Raw genomic sequence first — 25,200 nt, 5'->3', positions numbered from 1 at the left:
CCTCGGAATTACATATCCATTAAATCAAGTGTAAAATGTGTGTGTGTGCGTGTGTGTGCGTGCAAATTTATTTATTTATTTTTTGCAGAATTAAGCTTAGTTTGCATCCTCCTCAAAACATGACATCAGGGAGTTGAGACCCTCAGAGACCCGCTGACTGCTAATAAGCTTAGCACAGGGGTAATGTTAGCAAAAGTCAACAAGTGCACTTGTCCAAAACAGTCTGTTCCTGTATCATTATGAAAAAGAATTGTGCCTAACCTTCATGATGAAATAACAATGTTAAGTTCAGAGGTATTGCAATTTTAAAAATAGACAAGCTACATTCCTGTCAAAGCTCTTTGTTGCCGTGAAAAGTTGTGAATACGCATATTTCCCAAGAAGTTTGTGTGTTCTTTTACAAGTGAAAGGCAAATTGATCTTATTGGACATTCCTATTGTGCTCTTAATGAGGAGAATCGCCTAATGAAGCAATGTGTAAAACAGAGGGCTTTACCAAGTTAGCACCACCTAAAAGACACTAAGAGGCACGCATCAGTCGTTCAGCTAAAGTATTACAACTCTTTTTAGGAAGTTTTTGTCTCAACATGATCCCATAGCTTAAACGTAGGGTTTAGGAAAGGTTCTGTGTTTATGAAATAGATGGAAAACCTCCAGTGGTGTGTCAAAACAGGTGGAGATTTTATTGAGTGAGTTGCCAGTTGGCAGCCAGGAGAGAAGCACAGCTATAGAGACTAGCTTATGTGTACACCAATGGAATGTTGAGGCAAGGCATATGTATAGATATATACATATGCCTTGCCTCAACATTCCATTGGTGTACATTGGTGTAGATAGATAGATAGATAGATAGATAGATATTATGGGTCACTTGGATCTGGAGTGTTTAGGAGCCTGGCCAGGAAGGTCAATGAAAGAGTGGAGCTTATAGCTGGAGCCACTGAGGAAGGCTTTAGGGCGGATGGGAGACAAGGGCAGGAGGTGTTAATAGAATCAGAGTTTTCCTCTGGATGAGCTGTCAGAACAGGCTGCGCTGGAGGGTTGACAGGTAATCACTGAATGTCATAGGAGAGCAAAAACCCAAGCTGCAACTTTTGTCTTTGATATCACTGTCAGGATGTTACACAGTCAATGACAAATCATCACTGTAAGCCTCGCAGTTTTATGTAAAATTCACAAACAACAGTCAGCATTGTGTTAATAAGATGCATAAGTGACATGGGCCTCCCTCCCCCTCTGTAACTGCAGCCAGTTAATTTGGGTATTCTCTCTTTATGCACAGAGAAACTTTCTCTAAGATCTTTCTGCTGAGATGCAAAGCAAAATTAATCAGTCAGAACAGATGAATGGACGACCGCAGCCGGCTATGCTTTTGGATCAGGATGTGCTGATACGTAGTGTGTCGGAAATAAATGAAATGACAGAAAGAACCTGGGCTTGTGCATTTTTATGATGCATCTGCACCATGTCTTTCATTCCCTTCTTCCTTTTGCGGCTTTTGCACACATCTTGGAGATGGCTATCAACAATGCAGCACATGTGAATGGAATCTTGAGAATGTCATTGTGTGAACTGTCACTTGCCTCTCTGCCGTAGTATCAGATGTTTACATCGCTGCCTCTTCTTTTTCTCTCTGTCTTCCCCTACCTTCAGACCCTGTAGCTGTCCTGACTCCACTGCCAAACCCCTCGGGAACATCAGTGGGTGGGTACTTAACAGAGCCAGCGCCAGGGAGTTAATACTACTCAGTGCTGCTGGAGGTGTGACAGAGTCCCAGCCCTCGACACATTGATTCACACAGGATTAAGCCACTGCATGGTGCTTCAGGCAGAAGGCCTGCTGCAGCTGATTTACCGTGCCTGTCAGACTTAACGTCTTTGGAGGCCTCTTCTGTCTTGCTCCTGCCTCTGTCTTCTACGTTGGGACGAGTGAAAAAGCGTTTTCCTGCTGCAACAACGACATCACCTAAAGGGATGACTGGCCGTCATCTTGCTCAGGTATGATGTGACTGCAAATCTTACAGTGTCAGATGCAGTCTTTGTGAGTGTGCTCGCAGCGTTATTAAGCATTTTTTTTTGCAGATTTGTGGGTTTTTTTTTTGTCACATTTTACCTGACAACATCACTAGAATCAAACTTTGGGCCTCATTCATGACATTTTCAGATGCATTAATTTGTACATAGCGTGTACAGGACCTACGCCTAAATTGGCTCCAAATTTACCTTCTGCTCAACTTCCGTAGGCACTCAGCCCACGGAAGTTGAGTAGGGCACAGTCAAGCGAGATGAATGGAATCAAACATTTCTGTACAGGCCTGGAGACATTTTCAGCCCTGTAAAGTGGTCCATTTTTCTTTAATAGTCTTTTAATTAGAGTCAAACGTTCAATGGGAATGCCACTTGCCACTGGCTAACTCGATCTGTGTGTGATGCAAAAGACTGAAACCGGATTTCAAGCATTCATAAGGGGGCGTACCGTGACCCTCCATTCCAGACGCGGACATACCTGCATTTTAATTCAGTTCTTCAGTTCTCATCAGCTGGCACGGTGACAAGTCGTCCAGTTCAGTGGCATAATGCGTTATGGGCATGATGGGAACATTTGTTTTCTGTTGCTTTTAATCATATGTGTCGGTTTGTTTGCTGATGCCGTGAAAGATACAGTGAATGTGTCAGAGGCGTCATCATCTGCTGAGCCATCAAAACCAGGTCGACAATTTTAATACAGTTTTAAATTGAATCTTCAACTTAAATTTTGACGTTCTGTGTCAAAGGAATTCAAGGGTAAAAAAAAGAGGAGATGGACTAACAGAGTAGAACAGTAACATCAACAAGGAATCAAAGGAATGCTCATTTAAAAAAAAAAAAAGCATGTGATGCATTGCATGATGCTGTTATAGTTGACATTCCTGCCAAATGAAACATCTGCATATCTGCTTGTTTGGATGAGGATGGACTTTAAGCCGATAATGTGAAGGGAAAACGAGCCGGGTGTGTGGATCCAGGCAAGAGGACGGCAACTCTAGTGAACGGACTGCAACTGGCTGATTTGAAGAGGCCGGAATGTCACATGTTGATTGGTCAGAGCCTTGTCATAGCGAATTAGCCTTCCCCATACATTTGAATTGATCTAATCAAACATTAATTACTGCGACCACCTGTGAAGGAGAGAGCCATTGCTCATCTGCTCCCTTATGATAGCTGCAAGGTCTTTACTCTGTATCCAGTGAGTGAGCCACAAACAAGGACCACAGGAGACAGGGAGGCAGATTGCATTCCATCAGATCACGGAGTATCTAATAAGATGCACAGCTGCATCTGAGCCACGCTGCTGTTTGCCAGGTTTTCTGTAGCCACTGAGAGCCTGGCATGATTCCTTTGACCCAGATATTTAGCAGCTTAAGAGCTTTTCTTCTCTGAGATTTTAGGGATAGCCAGTATTTCTCCTCTACTGACAGGCTGAACCACAAACTCTTCACACCAACAGACTTGGGAAAAAAATGCAAAGGAAAAACAACCCTCCTCATATCATCTTATTTTTGTAAGCCATACCTACTACTATGGTAATCTTGAATCTCTATGTTGGGATTCCATTGGGGATTTCTTGTTTTTGTTCAAGAACATGTTTTCCCAATGATTTGTGAGATGTTCAGCCAGGCGATGGAAGGAGCTGCTCGTCCTATGAATAGTCAAATTAGATCGGACAGAAGGAGGATGTGATCCGGGTGCAGTCAGGTGTGGCTTCCACAGCAGCGCAGCCCGAGCGGTTGGCTAGTTATCACAAACCAGAGGTGTCTAATTGGCATATGGCTGTGTAAGCGCCACACTACGCTGCTCATTCATCAAAATAGAATACATTCTGAGTCCATAAGAAACAGAGTGAGACAAAGACACTGTGAATAATGCAAAAAAAGTATATATTGAACACAGTGAATACATTCTATGTCAAGTGCAAGTCATTCTAGTAGAAATCGATTATCTCTATTCCTGATTCTCTTTGTTGCAGCAATTTGATGCCCTTGCAGAATGATATTCAAAACAAATAAAACCAATAGAAGCCTGAATATTTAAAACCAAAACTTTATTGCCTGCAGAGTATCATATCAAAACTAGAGGCAGTCCATTAAAAAGTGGGCATCTGGCAGCTCACTTCTGGGCACCAAGCCATCTCCACCCTTGTAGTTCTTCCTCATTAAACAAATTTTGTCCCCTGCAAAACACCGCAAAAACAGCAAAGTTAAAAGTGAATTTCATCAAGCTGAATTAAATCAAGCACAAATTGATTTAGTACCGAAGAAATTTCTCAGACTCTTTATGCTTAAATAGTCGCGAATCTCACCTCCTCTCAGTTAATTTCCCGTCAGGTACTGGGACCTCAGGTTGAGATGACGATGGCACGGTGATCCGCTTCTGTTAAAAGGAGATCAGTCAGGAAATGTGTTTCTACGGCGTCTCGAACTTTAGTGGCAGTGATTCATCTATGAAACACGATAGAAACCATCCAGCTAATTATAACAATTAAACAGTTATTATTTTCAGTGATTTTGAAGCCTCTCAAGCTCAAATGTAGTATTATGCGCAATCTGTGCTTGCAATGAAGGATTTTTTTTTAACCACATTTAATTTTAATTTCATCCAGATCTTCCTGATGTCTAGCATGGATGGGAATGAGACGGACTTGAGGTCACACTGACCTTGACCTTTGACCACCAAAATCGTTACAGACTCAGTGTCAAGACTTCGGTGGATAAAATGGGCATTTGTGCCAAACATATCTATAAACAGGAAATCTTTATATCCATAAATGTAAAAGAGTGTCAAGGCATTCCTGACAAATGACCTTGACCTTTGACCACCAAAACCTTTTTCGTCCATTCATTCATTCAAATTTGAAGACATAAAAATCCAAATTTGATGGTGTTCCCGGTATTAGAGGAAACGGGACGGATGGACGGACGCTCAGATGAACATCCTAAAAACAGAAAGACTGTTGCTTGAATGGATCAATGCAAGTTTTCTGTTGCATTTCTGTACACACATAGATGCATGTAATATCTCTATTTAGTGAACCGACCTCCCTAAGACTTGTAGAAACAGACGTGTTCATACATTGTTGGCAACTTCTGTATGTCTCATAGTATCCAACGTTTTTCTTTCCAAGCAACAATTCTCTAAACTCCACAATGCGCAAAATTGAATTTAATGTTATGCTAAATTATGTAGTTCAGTGGATGCAGATGGAGAAAAAAATTTGCAGATAGAGAGAGAGGGAGAGAGAGATTGAGAAACAGAGTGAGCGAGCTCGGTGTTTTTTTGTTGTTTTTTTTTTTTTTTTACCTTGCAGCAAATCCTACGGTGCAACAAAATTTGTTTTTGGATAATGAATCACATCTTGAACCTCAAAGCATCAGGTGTCTTAGATTCAATTCCGTATTCATTAATTTGACTGTTGGTGTAACACAATTAGAGTCCAAGTGGATCCAGGACTAATCCCTAACACTCTACGGACATGTATCACAGTTGTAGCAGATGGGCTGCAATAAAAAGGTACTAATACCCTGAATAACTCCAAGCTTAGAGTCTCCCATCCTTTCAATACATGCTTCCACTTCTGCCTTGGGAGGCCTAAGTAATTATTTTTGGTCTTTGTGGGAGAAAACGCAGGCACTGCTGCTGATTAATGTGTGAGACAATGTGATGCAATTTGGGTACTGACAACTTTCAGTGGGATACTTTAAGAGAGTGTTGACTTTCCCACTTTCTACCTTGTTAGAAACTTCTTACAATGTCAGCCTGAATGTGTAAAGAAAGGAGGCATCATCATATATATGTGTGCATGTGTGTGTATATATATATATATATATATATATATATGTATGTGTATGTGTGTATTTGATGATTCTACAGCTTAAAATCAGCTACGGGAAAAGTTTGGTGGGTATAGGGGAAAGAATGGGTGGACTTGTAATTAGGAGGTTTTGTTTCAGTAAACTATAATTGAATTTTGTTTGGGGGGTTTAGCGGAGACATGGCAGACTGATGTGTTTATTTAGAGTCCTCCTGGGTACACATTCTTTTTTATGCCTCCGCGCCGGCAATAATTGTGAGACAGATGCATTATGGTTTCAGATTTTCTGTCTGTCTGTCTCGTTCTCTCTAAAGCCATATCTCAGGAATGCCTCCAGAGAATTTCGTCACATTTGCCACAAACATCCACTGGGTCTTAAAAATGATCTGAAAAGATTTTGAGGTCAAAGGTCAAAAGTCAAAGTCACTGTTTCCTCACATCGCACGTGATATCTGTCTCATCATTTTTGAAGAATTATCTCGAGGTCCCCATGAGGGACATTCTTTAACTTAAGCAAAAATGTCCACTTGGACTTGAGGATGAACCGGAGAGATTTTGGTGGTCAAAGGTCAAATGTGAAGGTCACTCTGACAAGCGCGGTTCACAGAGGCATACAACAACAGGGCACTGAATTTAGTTCTGTATTATTAAATGAATGTATTTATATTCTATGATTCATTTATTTATTTGTTCAGGATTCAGTTCATCTCATCCTGTGAGTCTGTACCCGCGTGTCTTGGAGTATAGACAAAGTTGTGATGCGCAATATCAACACACTGTTGTGGTTCCTATTTGATGTGTAATGTCTCCTCTGTATTGGGAAAAAAAAACCCAATACAATTCTGGTCGCAAAAACCTTGAAACAAGATGATGTTTCTCTCTGGTTGCCATTTATGAGTGAGTTACACATGGATTTGATGTTGTTTCCACAGGAGTAAGAGAGGAAGCAATGGGCTGGACTATGACTTTGAAAGATGACGTTGGGGTCATTGCCTGGACACGGCGAGCAGGGAACTACCTCAGCTTCTTTTTCCTGTTGTCTCTCTTCTCCTTCCCAGTCCAGTCAGACTTCGAGTTCCCTAAAGACCGGCAGTTCTCCTGGAAAACAGGTGCAATGTTTAACTCCTCATTTAAGCCGTAGTGCATCATATTAAAGTGTAAGTGAATGTCCCTTACTTTCAAGTCCTGGCCAAACGAGATGTTGGGCTCATCACTGCCAGGTAAATCTGTCTGCATCACAGCGCATATGGAGTTTTTACCTGTGGCAGCAGAGGATATGTACTGAGCATGCGCTATAGTTGAGACAGCTACTTCCCGTTAGCTCTCTGCTAAGGTTGATGAATGGAAATAATTTAAACATGTGGCTCCTCTAAACTTCCCAAGTCTTTTCAGACCAAATTCTGAAAATGAAACGAGCCATTTCATGAGGGTTGTGTGATACTCTACCGCTTCAATCCACCGTTAAGAGTCAAAAGAGGACAGTGAAGAATATAGGAATTATGCTAACATTGGAGACGACTGTTTCTTGCTATCAGTTTTACAGTATTTTAATAGATATGCCTTTCGTAACATTAACAAATCTCTGGAGCAAAAGCATAATCTGTGATAATAATCTCTACAAAAACCTTTGCTAGGAGCCTTCAGATGGGCACAGCGCCTCTTCCTGCACCTGTATAGTATTTGTTATCTCTGTCATTTCTGTGTGTTTTTTTTAAACTGTGCAAAATAATCTAAATCTACACAGTTTTTGAGCCTGCACACCCCAGTCAGCCACCCATACTATCTCTCATTATTTGATAAAAACAGTGCATCACTACGTTTCACTGCAAGCATTTATTTGGAGAGAAAAAAAAACAAACCCTCTGCTATCTGGCGCATATTACTGAGGAGTAGGCTGCTATTCGTCATCATCAAGCTGCTCAGCCTGTACACCTGAGTGGTTAGCATCATGACACTTCCTCCTCCAGCCTTGTGGTGTCAATGTGTGTTTGGATTGCCACCACATTGATGTGTATGCAACGATAACATGACACAGATACTCAGTAAATAACACCGTGGCAACAACTATGTACGTTCCGCTGTGGATGCATGGCCCAGATACATCTAGTTGACATGGTTCTATGCTGCAAAGGGTGCATGATTATTCAGTTAAGCCCAAATGTATACATTTATATGTTAAGCAAGTTTTATTTGCTATTAATAGACAGCATACTATTTATGTAAATCCAGCACGTGCAGTCTTTGATATTCGTTTGTTATGTTTCGGCTTGTGTAGATTAATATTTCTGTATGAATCACTGCTGGAAAAATGAATTGAAAGCTGATGTCACTCGCTTACAAAAAGGAATTTGAGGTAATCTCACAATTCATCCTTCACTTGCTTCACAAATTCAATTGAAAGTACATTTGCAAAGCAGATTGAGGAGGAAAAGTTGGCCTTCCCACACAAAAGCCTCTCTTGCTGTGCGATTAGCACTTTCATTTCTCACTCTGTGTTTGGGTAATGACACTGCCTCAGCGACAAAGAGATTTGGTAATTTCAGTTGAAATAGAACATCTTCAAAAAGGATATAACCGGGACACCCGGCGTGAGGGTTTTATGGCAAAGATGGTGATGACGCTTTCGAGACAACCGTGAGACTTGAGATGCCTAACCTCTGAATATTCCCTCCTAATATCAGTTTGACACCCGGGAAAACTAAGAAACTGTAACAATCTGTATCACAGATGCTTTGAAGTTGTATCTAACAATACCAACTTCACTTGAGGAACAGTCAGTTGATGTAACTAGACATATTTATTAGGGTTTAAATGAGTAAGCCCTCCACAGGCAGGGATATCTGTCTCACCATCACTGTTTATGCAGAAGCCCTGGGCTTTATGTCACAAGACTCAGCATCACTTTCATGTTGGCAAATGATTCCCCCGACCATGAATATAGTATATTTGAATACTGAATATGAAAATATACTTTGGCTGACAAGCTCCCTTTTAATTAAGGATTTGTCAATTTAGGAAGAACTGTCCTAAATTATGCACAACCACTGCATTGTGTGGTTGGTGTGTCTATCTAGGCCAGAAGCATTGTGGGATAAAGCTTTTGTGGGAGCTGGTTCCCAGAACTGTGGCTAAGCTGGGAGCTAGGCTCAAACAGAGAGCTGGAGTCATTTAAGCTTGACCTTCACCAGTGTCTCAGAGAGCAGAATAAAGAACTGAAACGCTAATGGGACAATTCTAAAGTCCCTCAACGGACTGTGCAAAGACAATCCATTTTAAACAGCCTGACTCTTATTAGCACTGAAAAGCCAGAAGTGGCCATTTGCAAATGATTTCCATGGTGACATCATGTGTACAGTGGCACTCCTGATGTAATTACGCTGTGGTTACGCTGTGGTTACACTGTGGTTACACTGTGGTTACACTGTGGTTAGCTCTACTGGTAACTAGAGAAATATCATGGCGTAGTTGATATGGTGACAACAAAACCAGAACTAAACACTAGAGCACAATCTTCCTTTACATTAAAAAATTATAACCCATAAGAGTCAAATGGCACATGAACAGAGGTCTCGTTTAGTGTATTTTACATCAGAGCCAAACATTTGCATTCAGTTCGAAACATAACTGCCAAACAATCCACGCTGGATCATGTCAGCGGTCAGGTAAACCTCTGTGTTTGTTTTTTTTTAAGGTCCAACACCACACATGGAAGTCAATCATTACAATACTACTTGACTTATATTTGCTGGAGCCTATCCCAGCTGACATTGGGCGGGAGGCGAGAGTTCCCAGCGATCCTTCGGTTGCTGGACGGCCACTCTACCTCTGAGCCACGTCACGCCACGCCTGAGCCTATATCAGCTGAGTACATTTTAAAGAGAATTTTGCCACCTAGTCGTGCTCTTCGGCGCTCTGCTAGTTCTCTCTCATCAGATTAAATTACATGTGGCTCTGGTTGGACGAGTTGACATGTCACCTCCATGATATTTTTAACGCTGCCTTTTCGTTTTCCCTCGCTCGGGGTGGGGTGGGAGGGCAGGATGGAACATGAGTCAGAGTTAATAAGATCCATTTATTTCTCTTTTAGGACAGTTAGCAATCACTGAATGTTTCAGGTATTCAATTATGGGCAAGAGAAACGCGCAAGGAGCTGCCACATGTAATTAGGACTCAATATTAACTGTTTCCCACTGCAGGTATCCTCACAGCACATCATTGCACTGCACTGCTGATTAGCATCGCACAGTTTAATTTCCAGTACTGTGTGTGTGTGTGTGTGTGCGTGCGTGCGTGTGTGTGTGGCTTCTTCGTTACATTGCAGTGGTTGCTCATTGTCTACTTTTTATGTTGAAGGCATTGCTTTTGGAGCATAACTGTGTATGTGAAAGTTTCTGAAACTTTCTCTGCCTCTATGATTTTGTTCAAGTGGCGTTGTTGGCATCAGGATGCGGATGAAAGGGAGCATTTAAATAGGATTTATTTTCAGCTTTTATATAAGCTTTTACATTTAAACATGACAGCGAGACGCCATGCTGATCCAGTGTCAGCTTTAATCTACTGACGAATTAGCTCTTCTCTCCTAGGTTTTCATATCTGAGATGAATGCAATCAAAGGTGTTTCAGATTCCGCCATCAGTTGTTCATGTTTGCACAGTTGAGTTGAAGAAACAGGAAGAGAGTTGCTTTATTCTTGGATATAAGTCAGAACCCATCCCAGATGGAGCTGGAGTGTATTTTAAACTCTTTTCTTTGCCGGAGAAACAAGAACCAAAAAACAAAAAGCCACCTTTATTTCAATTTGTCGGTTGTTTTGTTTTGTTTTTTTCTTGACTGGGGAATCCAGCTCTGTAATTTGAAACTGAGGGAGCGCTCATAATTGGCCTGGTTACCTTGATCCTCATTGTCTCTCCTCACCAGCCCGATTATATTGTCAACAGCATTCTACCCCTGGAATTCATCATCACTGAGCTGCCATATTACGACACGTGTGTTCTGCGCTCCAGTGTCTTAGTTTAGTTTACATCTTCAAACCGCTTGTCTGAAGTCGGGTTGTTGGGCCGTAGCCGTTCTGAGAGGGAAGCCCAAACTTCCCTCTCCCTGGGGTTCCCAGGCTAGCAGGAAGATATAGCCCCTCCGCTTCCTTAGCCTGCATGGCTGTCGTTCCTGGCCAGTGGACGACGGGCATCCTAAAATGACTTTACATCACAATGCATTATTTAACTCCGAACTCAGAGGACAAGACAACACTACCACGCTGAAGCCCTCCCCTTCCAGCTGAGCCAGGGCCAACACAGCTACTGTGGTAGGTGCAGCGACAGGGAGCAACCACTGGGAGACAAATACGTGATGCACCTCTGTCCAAATTTTCCCAAAGATTTAAATTTTGAAAAAAATGTTTGTAATTTTTGTATAAGCAGAACATCTTTTAAAGAATGACAGATTTATTTGTCCATTGTAATTTGGATGGTCAGGGAGAGCCACAGGATTTAAGTTCAAAGTTCTTCCCCTCCCTGGGATAAACATGCTCCTTGTGAGTGGAGCACAGTCCATCCATCCATCCATCGTCATCTTCCGCTTATTCCTACACATTAAGGGTCGCGGGGGGGCTGGAGCCTATCCCAGCGTCAACGGGCGAGAGGCGGGGTTCACCCTGGACAGGTCACCAGTCCATCACAGGGCCAACATACAGAGACAGACAACCATTCACACTCACATTCATGCCTACAGTCAATTTAGAGTATCAATCAGCCTCGTTCCCTCTTGATGTCTTTGGACTGTGGGAGGAAGCTGGAGTACCAGAGAGAACCCACACAGGAACAGGGAGAACATGGAGACTCCACACAGAAAGATCCCGTGCCCGAGCCGGGACTCGAACCCGGAACCTTCTTGCTGTGAGGCCACAGTGGAGCACAGTCATTAAAACAAAACATTACTCTAGCAATTATGCATTTTTCATTTAACATTCCTGTTTTGGCTGAAGTGAAACTGTATTATGTGTTGTTGTCTTAATAATACCTGCTTTCTCTGGAGAATTAATTTATACAGCGTGTCTCCTAAATTGTTCATCTAAATTATTTTGGGACTTTCTCTTGTAACAATCAGCTAAGGGCCAATGATTTTCACACGACTGAGAAATCAATAGAGGTTTTCTCTTAATGAGAAGAACCTCAGCGAGATTATCCAGAGAGTTTATGGGGCTGAATCCCTAAGATTCAGTGTTACCCAGGACCTCTTGTCTGAAAGAGACCAGCTCATGTGAGCAATCAGGAAATATTTACATTTCATTTCCCAGTCTGAGTGAATGTATTTGTAATTTCACCACAGTGTTGCACCATCAAAGCAGATATCATACATCAGTGCTGCAGCGAGGCTCTGTTGTTTCAGTGAAAGAAGCTCTGAGGAGGTGCTGTGTCGGGACTGAGCCTGTCAGGACAAGAACAGTGACTGCTTCACAGTGAGCTCAGCTAATTTATCATACATTATTTAAAGGGTAGAATCCCTGCATAATATTGAAAACTAAAAAAACAAAAGAGTTGTTTTATGAACGTAGCATTGCTTTGTGAAGCATGAGGAATCTTAGACCAGGTAGGATTGGATTAACAAACGCAGCCTGGCCGGTGGAATTCATTTTCACCACCCTACATTAGATTTACCAGGTTCCTGCATTGTAAAAATGTACAGGGGCCAACAAAATATGTATTAAAATTGCACAGTAATTCATGGCCACATTAATAAATAAATGTGCACAGATGTATGGAGCTCCCATGGATGTGAAGACCAGTTTCAGCAGCAGGCTGCGGGTGCGTGGTGGTCTTGGGTCAGTGGAGTTAAAGATAATTTGTCTTGGCCTTTTCACTGTCTGTTTGCAGTGACGTGATTGGACTGCTGGGAGGGGCTGACGATGAGTTCAGATTGGTTGACAATGTGTTGTGGTCTGTTCTGGGAGTGAGTGGCTAAACTGTTATGGATGAGGTGAAGAGGATGGCCGAGAAAGTGATTCCTCACTCTGAATTTCTTTAGCTGACAGGGACAAAAATAGGCTTTCTTTGTCTGTTTTATCTTCCTTTTAAGGTTGTTGCCAATGTGAGCACAAAGAAATGTGTCAGTGATGGATCCGGGTTTGCTGGTTTTGAGTTGCAGCTTGCATCTGAAGTCAATGATGAGGTTTTTGTTGAATAAAGCAATAACGGTTATTGTCTGCAACTGCGGTGCTGGGGAACAATCAAGGCGTCTCTAAAATCAATAGATTCTCCTTTTGGATCATGATTGCACAGAGTTTCCTATCCTGCAGATGACCCAAAGATGGATACAAATGGCGACTTGAGGGGAAACCAAAGACCCTCTGTGGCTCCGTTTCTGGGCATCTGAATCTCTTAGGGTTCCCAAATAAAGGAAACATGTCATTTGGCAGCCTTCTGACTGGAATGGCAAGTCAGTGGATTTTTTTTTTTTCTTAGCCTTCCCAACCAAAACAAGTTAATTTAAGCACAGAGCTGATGTGATCCTGTCACATAGTTGTTCTACAGCCTCAGAAGAATTTATCTAAAAATAGGGCTGGATTTTACTCAGGATAGAAGAAAAGGTTTTGTTTCATCACGCTGGCTAATGAGGAGATGGTATGACGCTCACTGACACTTCAGGATGACTCCAATGGAACCTTTCCACCAGCTGACCAGGTGGTTGTTGTTTTTTTTCTTCGTCTTTTTCCTGTGGACTTTGCATCCCTGTTAGTGAGACATTTTTCCAGCTGCATAGCTTAAAACTAAATACAATACAATAATAAAATACAAACTGATACACACAGAACAGACAACTGCTTGCCAAATGTCGATCAGTGAGGTCACGACAGACTGAAACAAGTACTGAAAACAAATAAAATCGGAATTTCAAACATTTGCAAATGTAAAGTTATCAAATCGGTAGAGGCAGTAATTTTATTTTCTGGGATGATGTTTCTGGAGTAGGAGACTTTGAGATTAATTTTGTTCCTCAGACACTCGAGGAAAGATTAAGGAAAAGAATATAAGGCTTTGTAAAGTGACACGCTGATACAGTAATTATAGGAGAGTCAGTGTTGTGAAGAATAGAAGTTATAAGACAAATAGCCAAGAATAGACAAGTAGTTGTGAAGCAGATAAAAGCAGCTGCTGCCTGTTATTCTTCCTTCAAGTGATGAGAGATACTAGGCAGTGTGTGAAATACAGGAGGGTCTTGAACCCCCTTAAGATGCGGAATATGGGAGGCAACTTTCTCAAGCGGATGATGAAAAGACTGGGAGTATTCTCTAACCGAACGCAGCCCTGCAACATTTCAATGCAATTTAACAATAGGGTGTAATTTAAAATGCATTCACTGCACAATGTTTTAAGCAGTTGGTATTTGTAGAAAAATACTGCTAAGTTAAACAAGAGTGTATAAGTATTCTAGTTGAAATCTCCTGGGAAAACTCCTCAGACGATACAGCGGACACGCAGCTGTACACAATACCTGCTTCTCTCCAGTGACGAGAACTAAAGAGGTGTAAACACGCCTGCAGCAGTATATTTCAGGCACATACGTGACCTGTTCTTCCCATTATGCTCCATTCTGTCTGGAGGTATAAACTATCTTGGTTCAAATAAGTTCATTTTTGTATGTCTGGCAAATGGCCTTGGTAGCAAACAAGTCCTGCAAGAATTGAGCAAAATACAGTTTTCAACCATGAAATAACGTGTCAGAAACAATGTCCGCTCCCGTCAACATCGACCATCCATCTACATCTCAATAATGTCTATTGATTAAAAAAAAAAAAAAGAACGACAAAACGTTCTTCTTTTTTCTTATTTAAATTTCGCCATCGGCACAGAAAGCTGTTTGTAACAGTAAACTGCATATGCCAGCTGTCAACGTGGTAGCGGACTAAATGTGATGCGTTTCCTTAAACGCCCTTTTTACATCGATTATGCAACTGATATCTTATTTTGAACTTGTGTCCCTCTTTGTGAGTGGCAGGAAACCGATCGAGGCTGTCATAAAAACTGTCAGTGAGTCTCATGAGAGCCACAAGGCAAGGAAATTCCTCGCAGTCAGATCCTTAATCCCATGAGAATATTCTCACAAAAGAGTTAGCTTTCAGAGGCGCTCTTCTCTCACAAGTCCCTTTCAAGCAGTGCAGGCCTTTCATATCACTTTTTCCAATGCTCCAATTCTGGACAAATCTCCAGAAGCCGGTTCTTTCCATTATGAAACATTAGAGAAGAATAGGGAGAGTCACTGCTGTGACTAGAAAATTAATGATCCCTGTTGTCACTGAATATTTACACACTGAAGTGCCATTGTGTCACTGAAAAGCAGCTCCAGTCATTTATTTAAATGTGTTTGAAGATATAATTCGCTCTGTTCTTGGCTACAAGATCTAAATTTTTCAGAAAATATAAAATACCTGCATTTAACAGAACAAGGTATAACCTCATGGTCTCCATCCATTGTCTTCCGCTTATTCCTACATTAAGGGTCGCGGGGGGGCTGGAGCGGGTTCACCCTGGACAGGTCGCCAGTCCATCGCAGGGCCAACATAGACAGACAAACAACCATTCACACTCACATTCATACCTACGGTCAATTTAGAGTATCAATCAGCCTCGTCCCCAATTTGTCTTTGGATGGTTGGAAGAAGCCGGAGTACCAGAGAGAACCCACGCAGGCATGGAGAGAACATGGAGACTCCACACAGAAAGATCCTGTGCTCCAGCTGGGACTCGAACCCGGAACCTTCTTGCTGTGAGGCGACAGTGCTGACCACTGCACCACCGTGCAGCCCCTCATGCTCTCAAAAAATTACATTATGGGAACAAGTTATCTTGTGGCGTCAAATATACATTCTCTCTTTACAACCATTCCAAGTTTCTGTAGTCTTTGCACCTTTAGCTGGAATCAAATCTGCACCTGTGAAAATGGTGTGTTTGAGGTCCTGTGAGACATATTTGAAGGTGTTCCATCTTAGATGCACGGGGGCAGGGAGTGGCGGCTGAATCTGATAGAGCAGACCAGACTGACCGCTGCAGCAGACGAAACTGCATCTGAAATCCAACTTCTGGGGGAAAAAAAGCAGTTGGAAATCTGCAGCGATGCACCGGTGGAGACGACAGCGGAGGGAAACGGAGAGTGTGACTCAGAGGCCACGTCGTTAAGCACAAACAGAGTGGCGCTCAACGTCCCGGGATGTCACCCGCCACGTCACCGACAGCCAGAGCAACCAGTATTCCGATGTGTCCAGCAACAAATAATGCGTCACATTCTGAATTTACACAGCAGCCTGCTTGTGTCATGGAGCTGTTCTAGCCTTCAGTGGTCAGAGGGGAATATGTCTGTTAACTTTTTAATAAAGGTCGACTCCTTGTCTGCCCCAAACCATTACGTTCCAGGAAATTTGAAAACATTTTATTGAACTATTTACCTCAGAGTAAGCCTGACAAAATTGCCTCATTTCTTTTTCCCTTCTGCTCTGCTGTGTGCAACATTCCTTCAAGATGAAGGCAGAGTGGAGCTATGAGAGTTGGCTGACAGTTTCAGGATACCAATGGAGTTATGAGTTTAGACACAAGTTCTTGTCATTGGTTAAATAGTTGTAGAACCCACAAGGGTGACCAAAAGCATTGATGTATGAAAAAAAAAACAAAAGTGATGAAACATAAAGAAACATTCCCACTGTTCCTGCTCAACACCAGCCATTTCCTCTCTAATCCTTTTGACGTATCCGGTCCCACTCGCAACTCTGTCCCGAGTATGACACCGGTGGAAACCCTCAAGTGTCAGATTTAGAGCTGTTGGCAAGTGACAGAGTAATGACATCCATTTTTAGGAAGAGAGTCCATGTTAGGAGCTAGGTTGGGGCAGTGGATGTGTCCATCAAACAGCAGATTTTGGAGCAGGTGGTGGCTGTTCAAATCCTGCTTGCAGCCTGCCACACGTTTCAAGAGCATTCTATCAATGGTAGTCATTATCAAAGGCTTCTCAATGTAGGGGAGAGGGCTGGTGGAAGCGGCGCCTCGGCAGTGATGTCTGCATGGACGCCACAGGCATTGGCGCTGCACAGGGTTGTCATCCCACTACAGGTGGGAAGTACAGTCTGGATTTAATAGCTGGAAGCACGAGGTCACTGGGAAAGCTGCTGAGCTGCACCGGTGCTGCTGGCAGAATGAGGGCATCCAGGTGCACCCCAGATGTCTGAATAATGAGAACCATTTTCTTATTTCATTTGGCCTTGAATTGTCCATTTTTTTGAGAGTTTTGGTCCCCTGAATGTACCAAAAGGAAATATATTCATAAATCAATTGGAGGTGAAATCACATGATATGCACAAATCAAACACCTGGTGACTGAAAGTGGAACTTCAACCAAAAGTTGTATTGTGCATTTCAAGTACAAATAGGTTTCTTGAGCTTACAGACATTGTTTTGCTTCTGCATTTCTTCTTTGTGATTCTAGAATGCAGAAAGAGCCAGCTACAAATATTCAGCTCTAAGCTAATGGCTAATGATGGCTAACAACAGCAAAAATGTCTGTTTGAAAACTAACCTCAGAACCAGAGGGATTGTAGTTTGTAGTTTTGTGATTATCAAGGATACAGCTGGTTAAGGAAGACTTTGACCATACCAGATGATGCACTTAAATGTTTTTACGCCTCAAGGAACTCTTGCTGTTGTTAGCCATCGGTGGCCTTTAGCTTCAAGCTAAATATACGTGGCTGGCTCTTTATGTATTCCGAAGTCACTAAGAAGTAACGCAGTCAACCATAAGTGAGTACTCGAAAGGGAAACTACGCACTTTTTTGGGTGAAGTACTATTTTAATGGCGGATTTTTTTTTTTTGTGGTTGACATGAAAGCTCAGCTGAACTAGTTTGAATGAACTTTTGTACCTCACAAAAACCAGTTGAAAAATAGGGGAGTACAATTTGATTAGTCAACTGTTTCAGCTCCAATAATGCAAATAAGGTAAATCTGCTGACGGAACAGTGAACTGGCCCAAGCAGACAGATTTCAGTAAACCAGCAGCAGGCGGAGCCGTGCGGGGACGTACCATGTTGTCTGATGCGTAACTGGAAATTGGGATTCAGGAGTTTTGAGTTCAGGACGCCCTTGTGCTCGTGTGTTATGCGCGTCTGTGTGAAGGTCAGACATATAAAAGGGATCGTAAAAGTAATTTATCTCTGCATTGAATGAACAGAAGAAAGCCTTGAATATTTTTTTTGCTGCACATAACAAAAGCAAATTAAGCTTCGCTGTCACATGGTTTTTAGTTTATTTACTGTGTTCAGCAACTTTATCATAGACGGAGGTCATTCGGAGTGCTTCGTAGACAAAAAATTCAGAAGTTTAAAGGAGAAAGTTTTTTCTTTAAAAAAAAGCATTAAGAAATAAGAAACACAAATACAAAGAGATAAAAACATATACCAATGCAATAAAATCCAAAGCTGTGCAGTGAAGTTTTAAAAAAAAGAGTACAGCTGGGGAACATAAAGGGGAGCTAATTTCAGTAGTGGGTGCATAATGGCTAAAAGGGATTCTCCCTCTCTGGGCACCACTAACTGACCGGTTCCTGCAACTCTGAGAGACCTGTGTGGTTGTCTGGAGCTATATTTTGATGGGACTTCTAGAAAATTAGGGCCTTGGAATCATTTGACTGGAATACCAGAGTAAAGATCTGAAAACTTGTCAGTATGCGGGCAGCAGCAGCATCTTGAATGAGCAGGTCTGTTTGAAGGTCTTCTTGGGGGAGGCTAGTCAGGATTACATGAGTGATCCAGCCAAAATTCCAATGTGGATTCTTCAGCAAATGGCAAATGAACTGACTGATTAATACATGAATGATCTTTTATAAATCTCTCATAAATATAAAGTTTCTCATTGTAGCTGTCAGGTTTTAAGGGTGCATTCACACCTGCCTTGTTTAATTCAGTTGAGTCGAACTGTGGTCTGTCTTCCCCTTTGGTGGGGCCTGTTAGGGCTGATGTGACCACAGCAATCACACCCTCAGCAACAGGGCCAAGACCTTGTTGAAAGGTGGTCCAAGTATGCTTTTAAAAACCTTGGTCCGGCTCAGCTACCTGTGTATAATCTACAAGTTTGACTCCACACGACTCCTGTCAGCGGGTGCAATTTTGTATGTGACAGAACATCCAACCTGTGGTAGTTTGAATAGAAGAAAGAAATAGAAGATTTACACAATAAACAGCAGTAGAAATATTGATGCTCCCGTCCCAGACAAATAAACATGGTGAAGGTTCTCATGTTCCTCTGTTGGGTAAATTGTCAGTGGGCAAACTAGCTTATACAAGAGGTGCATTACTGACACCAAATGTGGTTTGTACAGTAGTGACACATTTTGGGTTGCTTGGAGTTTTTTTTCTGTGTAAAAACCAACCAGACCGGGTCAGAGAGATGCTGCAGGTTGACGGACTCATTGTGTGAAAGCTCTCAAGATACCAGAATGGTGATTTTATTACAACTTTAATGTTGCTTCTTTAGTCCATAAATGGCAGCCTTGTTTTTTTATTGCTGATGTGAATTATTTCAGTCACATCCTTTGTTGAAGTGCGTTTTTTGCATTCTGTTGCGTCTACTTGTTTTTTCTTTTTCGCATTCCGTTCTTCACTCGTGTCAAGAGTTCCTAAAATTCTCCTTAAATGCTCACAAGTGAGGAAACTTCATTGTGATTCCAGTTTATACTTTGCTACTTTAGCGAAACATGGCATGCCTATTGTGATTACAATAGTTTTAATGACACAAGCTTCGCCTGAGGGTTTTAGTCAGACTGATTTATAAGAGTCCAAAGGGAAGCTCCTGAATATGCAAGACGATACAATACTTGAGAGGTAAGAAAACACTGGGAATTTTGTGCTAATTTTTCCTGAGAGGAGTGGTGTGGTTTCCTTTGACAGACTGCTCACCGTGCTGGAATAGTGAAAGTCAGCAGAAGGGCTTCACCCCCCTCCTGCAGCCATAGCGAGAGGTAAATGAAGTATCTCATCTCATCGAGCAGGTTACACTCTGTTTCTGTCTCCTTCCTTTGTTTGATAATTAATGACATATTTATCCAGAGGTGGATGTTTCACTTCACTTAAAAGATCTCTTCAGAACTGCAGGATGGGAACTCTTTACTGATGCACTAAGACGGAAGGAAATATAAATAATGTTCTCTTTGTTTGAACAGTATTATCTGCAGAGACCTGCTACAATAGCCCACTCTGTTTACTCTGGATTTGACCCAGTGGGAAACAGACAGGAAAGACAGTGATGTGAAACAAAATGGATTTTATTTTTACCTGAGCAACACTCCCACATGAGTCATTTTCTGAATGCGGAGCGCTGTCCATCAAGAGCGCTTGTTTTATTTCACCCTCTGATCATCTGCTGTGCTGAAACAGACAAGAGGATGTACAAGAGAGAGGTGGAACAGAGATGAGGGAGGCAGTGATTAGCAGATTGCAGAGGAGTTATCCTGCCAATATTAAGTGCTTGCCAGTGAATTTACATTTTGAATTATCACTTGTGTCGCTCATTAAACAGCAAACCTAGGATTGAACCAGTCCTCAGCAACACCAGCGTCCCCGTTCCGTTGATGCTTTGAGCTGAGCATCAGTGTCAGCGTTGGTTACATGATGTAACTCCAGATGAGCTGACTATAGATGTAGCCCTCATAGAGCTGTCACTATTGTTTTCATTCCTCTTGTATATAATCCTAAAGATTATGTCTCCTGCCCTTGTTCTCAGCATGAACCTCCGCCCCCCCCCCCAGGTCCACCACTGCGTGGCCTGAGCTCTGCTTCCTCTTCAGCCTGTTGGCACATGGATAAAACCCCAGGCCTGACAAATCAGTTATTTACACAAAACTGAATGAGTCAAGTAGGACTCAAACCCATCACATGGACAGAAGCAAATGAGAGGTTGCGGGTGAAGCCCAACATGCTGCTGCAGAGATGCTTGCCCCTGCCATCGTCCTCAGGAGAGCCATGGATGAAGATGAGGCTCCCACTCAGGGACCATGAGGGGCGCCTCAGCAAATACTGTGCTGTGCTGAAAGCATGTACGATGACATAAAACACGCGGGGACAGAGTTTGGACAGCACAACTCCTCCTGATCACCTCCCACAATGCACAGACACTATACCTGATTGACATCTGGGCAAACCTAGAGGGAGTGGGGACACGGTGTCCACCAGGCCAGTCCAGCTGGACAGATATCGAGGCATCCCTTCATTTCTGGAGGGCTTCTGCAGGCAAGCCCAGGATTGGCTGCTGGTGCACCGGGAGGGGTGCTAGGTTGGTAGGGACTGCTGGACCTCATCCTCTCTCCTCTACAAGGGTTGGCTGCTGATGCTGAAGGAAAAACAGAAGCAGAGATTATGCCAGGCACAGAATGCAGGCTGGTACCTGAGGAGGAGCTCATGCAGAGAGCGGTGGTGTCACAGAAAATCTTCACGATTGCGCACGTTCACAAAGGATGAAACCAACCTCTCGATAGTGGAACCTTCATGAAATAAAACGCGCCATCTCGGTGCTAACAAGCTGTTTAAAAGGTTTTTGATTTTTATAGTTTTTTGTTTTTTTTATTGGGAATGTCAGGACATGGATTCAGTTACAAAGCAGGTGGATGACTTGAAGTAAAGCAGGTCCTCTGATGCTCCACATTATGGGGAATATTCGTTTGCATGATCTCTCTGACTCTTTCAGATTCCAGCACGGTTATTACAGCTATAATTAATATCCTGCACTCAAATTACCAGCTTTTGATGTTTGGAAGATTAAGATTAAGATATGAGCTTCTTTCATGCTCAGAGGGTTGTTTCACTCACACAGACAGTAGCTGAGGTATATAATTTGACAATGGAGCATCAATGCATGTTGCATTTTAAAAGAGTGGAAAAAAAAGACTTTCACTGGTATCCTTAATCTTTTTTCAGTACAACTATAAGGCAGCTTGTCCCACCTCTTCAGGTTGTATGCGCTGCTTTATATGGAAATAAACACCTTTGTCGTTTAATTTTTCAAAAACCGAATGTGTTGCTGCTCTTAACAGGTGGCAGAGATGCTTTTGAATAGGAGGAAAAAGAGGGCAAAGAAATTCAGATCGGCCCGACCGGTCTAAACGCCTAAGATCAGGGTTTCATCATTTGGGGACATGCAGGGCTTTTGTTCCCAGCTGTATAGTGTGTCCTCAGTTAAGTGGTCACACACACACACACACACACACACACACACACACACACACACACACACAAACACACACACACGCTACATTTATACTGTAGACGATTCTGCATCCATTGCTTGTTAGTGGATTTGGATGCTGTCCAGTCACATTTATGCAGAATGTAATTTGCTCTCAGTTAGACTTACCACTTAATTTTCATTTGTCCTAAACTTGGATGAGCAGCTGAATTATTCATTGTTCTTGAGAATAAAGGAAGAAAACAACTGAATCAAACTGTTGGACTCAAATTGGGCACAACAAACCAATTTCATTAATTCTTCTAATGCTTAAATTTCACTATCTCTTTTGTTTAGAAAGGCTTTCTAATATTTTATTTTTTGTCTTCTTGATTTTTTATTTTTCTTTATCACTGTTCCGAATCCCAGTTTGGGATTTCCAGGAACGTGCATGCTAAGACATCTGTAAGTGGAATCTTCCTGTATCAGGATTATTTCAAAGAAAAGTGAACTTGCTTGCTGACGAGTTGTTGTTGACTCTGCTTCTGTGTTTTCTTATTAGCAGTTCTTGGACTTTAAACTGCATTTTTATCCAAAGGAATGTCTTTGCATGAAAGGACGGTCTTACATGACATCATCTTATCGCTCACCAATAAGAAAACCAATGTCCCCGGCCAGAAATTCCGCTCATTTTGAAATGATCCCGTGGCACTGATCTTCTCTGGTTGTCTTAGGAGAGTCAGTACAAAGGCTTTTCATAATTATTCATCTCAACAAATGGACTTTACCTCTGGAGTACATCTCAGCCTTCAAGGCCTGGATTCTTTTGAAACAGTGTTTTCTGAGTTCCACAAATCCCAAATTAGTAATTTTGATCTCGTGTAGAACTCAGGTGGGAGTGTAGTTCACAGGGATTAAAATGAGGCACTGACAAAGTTCCATTTCAATAAGACGTAACAAGGGAGAGAGCAGCAGTGTAATGATAAACAGGCAGCGATGGGAAAGGGGCGCTGGTGGGTTTTGCTCTAGGGGTGCTTGGAGGGCTTTCCTTGATCAGGGATCATGCATTCAGACTGGTTGATTTGGCAGCTCGGTGCCTGAGCCAGTGAATGGAAGAATCAACAAAGTAGCAAAGTTATAATATTCACAGAAACGAGCTGATACAGGAGTTGATGAGGCTACATGTCATTCACGTCAACCTCATGTTTCAGCTCCCACGCTTGTAGGGAGACGTAGACCCCGTGGGATTTAACATTTGTTAACATTTTTGTCTCACTGAGTCACATGAGCCCTGCAGTGAAGAGGATCCGACGCGACCCAACACTTGCCAGTCTGACAGTCATGTCAGATTTTGAGACTTAGTTTTTATGTGCCCAAAATAAAACCTTGTACATATATGAAATGGTCATGTGACAGCCAGACGGTACCGTACAGTTGTGTGCTGGGTGAACCTCACTGCTCCAGCTTCGAAACATTCTGCTGATAAACACTGGTGCTCAGGGGTTTCGGCCTCCTCCTGTGCTGTGGTCGCAAGTGTCACTCCTGTGTGGGACTGTGCATGTAAGAGTGAACCCCTGCAGTGAGAAGCTTGCCTTGAAGATTCCTTTTCTTCTCTGTGGAAGATGCTATATATATATATATATATATATATATATATATATATATATATATATATATATATATATATATAATATAAAGAGAGAGACAGAGAGAGAGAGAGCGAGAGAGTGTTGCCAGGGCTGAAGTTGAGGTCTGGTTAGCTTGATGGATGTATGAACCACCTGGTTAGGAGAAGACCATGGCTTTGGTCTATAATACAATTGAATAAACATGTTACATTTTGTTTTTACAGTCCTGTCTTGCTAGAAACAGCTTGTATTGTTTCTCCAGACGTCTCCCTCATACACACACATGTTTTTGTTGCCAGAGACACAGCTACAAACAGGGAATACTTTAAGTGAACAGACCTTGACGAGCTGCCTTGCATGCTACATTCAGCTGATTTGCTGTTGTGGTCATTGAGGTCTTGTTCAATACTGAAACAATTCAAATCATTTCAATCCCATTCATCATTTTGACTCAAACAGGAAGAATAGTGCAGAGGTTTAGAGAGAACCTTGCGTGGTTACATTGTCTAGAAGAAAGCACGTCTCTCCGTAGTCTGGCAAAAAAAAGAAGAGTGTGAAGAGTGAAAAATGGCGGCTGGAAGGATGAGTGGAACAGACATGTTTGAGAACTCTAACACCTTCTCCCAGTCTCAGCATCTGATCTGTTCAATTAAAAGACCGAAATCATGAAGCTTATGAAAATGAAAACTGATTCGTTCTTCTGCCCTTTGAGTTCGATCTGCCCCCAAATGTATGTGGTTCTTGAGGAGCCAACATGTACATGTTTAGTTTATCTGAGATCTTCTAGTGGCCTCGTCTGAGTTTGGACTGACTTAGACGACTGCGACTCATTATGTTATTAACAGGAATGTAAGTACAGCACAGAGAACCTAAGATAGTGATATATAACAAGATGGAGGCAAGTCTGGACAGACTCCACGTGATGATAAAATTAAGCTCGTTGTCTAAGATAATTTCCACAATTCAGGTTGACAGTAATTAGGAGGGATGTGATTATTGGGGGATGATGCTTCTCATTTAATATCGTTAACTGAGTTGAGTCTTGTTATTTTAATTTTTTTTTAACTTTTGTTCCAGAAATAGGCTTTGCTATGTTTGCAGAAACTGCTGTGCTGCAGTTTTCAGGGCTCAGTGTATTAGAGAAGAACTGAAGTACTACAGTGCCAAGTCACGTTTTTATAGGGTAATCCACTGGGAGATAGCAGCTGCTGCTTCCTAATCAGAAACGTATTTAAGACATTTGATTATCAAACTGCCTTTGAAGGGGGGGGGGGGTGCTAATTAGCACATGGTGGCTTGCAGTTTTCAAACTAGCGGAAAGGTGGGATATATGGGGAGGGTCCCGATGGATGAGCTGTCTCAATCATAATTGGATCTAAAACTCTGAAATTCGCTGACCAGCTGGTCAGGGAGTTTCTTCATAATCTTTTACTCTGAAACATAAATGCTCTTGATTAATGTCTTGTGCACCTTAACATGTCAGCAAAAATATTATACACCATCTCCCTGTATAAAGCACTTCAGTAATTTAGTGTT

At 42.1% G+C, this 25,200-nt stretch overlaps 1 protein-coding gene across 1 annotated transcript in view; it reads left to right on the top strand.

Annotated features, from left to right (window-relative positions):
* thsd7ba (thrombospondin, type I, domain containing 7Ba) overlaps window positions 1-25,200 on the top strand; it is a 208,141-nt gene that overhangs the window by 58,472 nt on the left and 124,469 nt on the right. Inside the window, exons 5-6 of the mRNA XM_086219797.1 lie at window positions 1,654-1,997; window positions 6,780-6,956. Of these exons, the coding sequence (XP_086075923.1) occupies window positions 6,797-6,956 (160 nt within the window). The 5' untranslated portion in view covers window positions 1,654-1,997; window positions 6,780-6,796. The remainder of the gene's footprint in view (window positions 1-1,653; window positions 1,998-6,779; window positions 6,957-25,200) is intronic.

Source organism: Aulostomus chinensis, chromosome 12 (assembly GCF_037954235.1).
Source record: "Aulostomus chinensis isolate RoL2024-O1b breed Wild chromosome 12, RoL_Achi_v1.0, whole genome shotgun sequence".
Taxonomy (NCBI): domain Eukaryota; kingdom Metazoa; phylum Chordata; class Actinopteri; order Syngnathiformes; family Aulostomidae; genus Aulostomus; species Aulostomus chinensis.
This window is presented reverse-complemented; position numbering and strand designations above follow the sequence as displayed.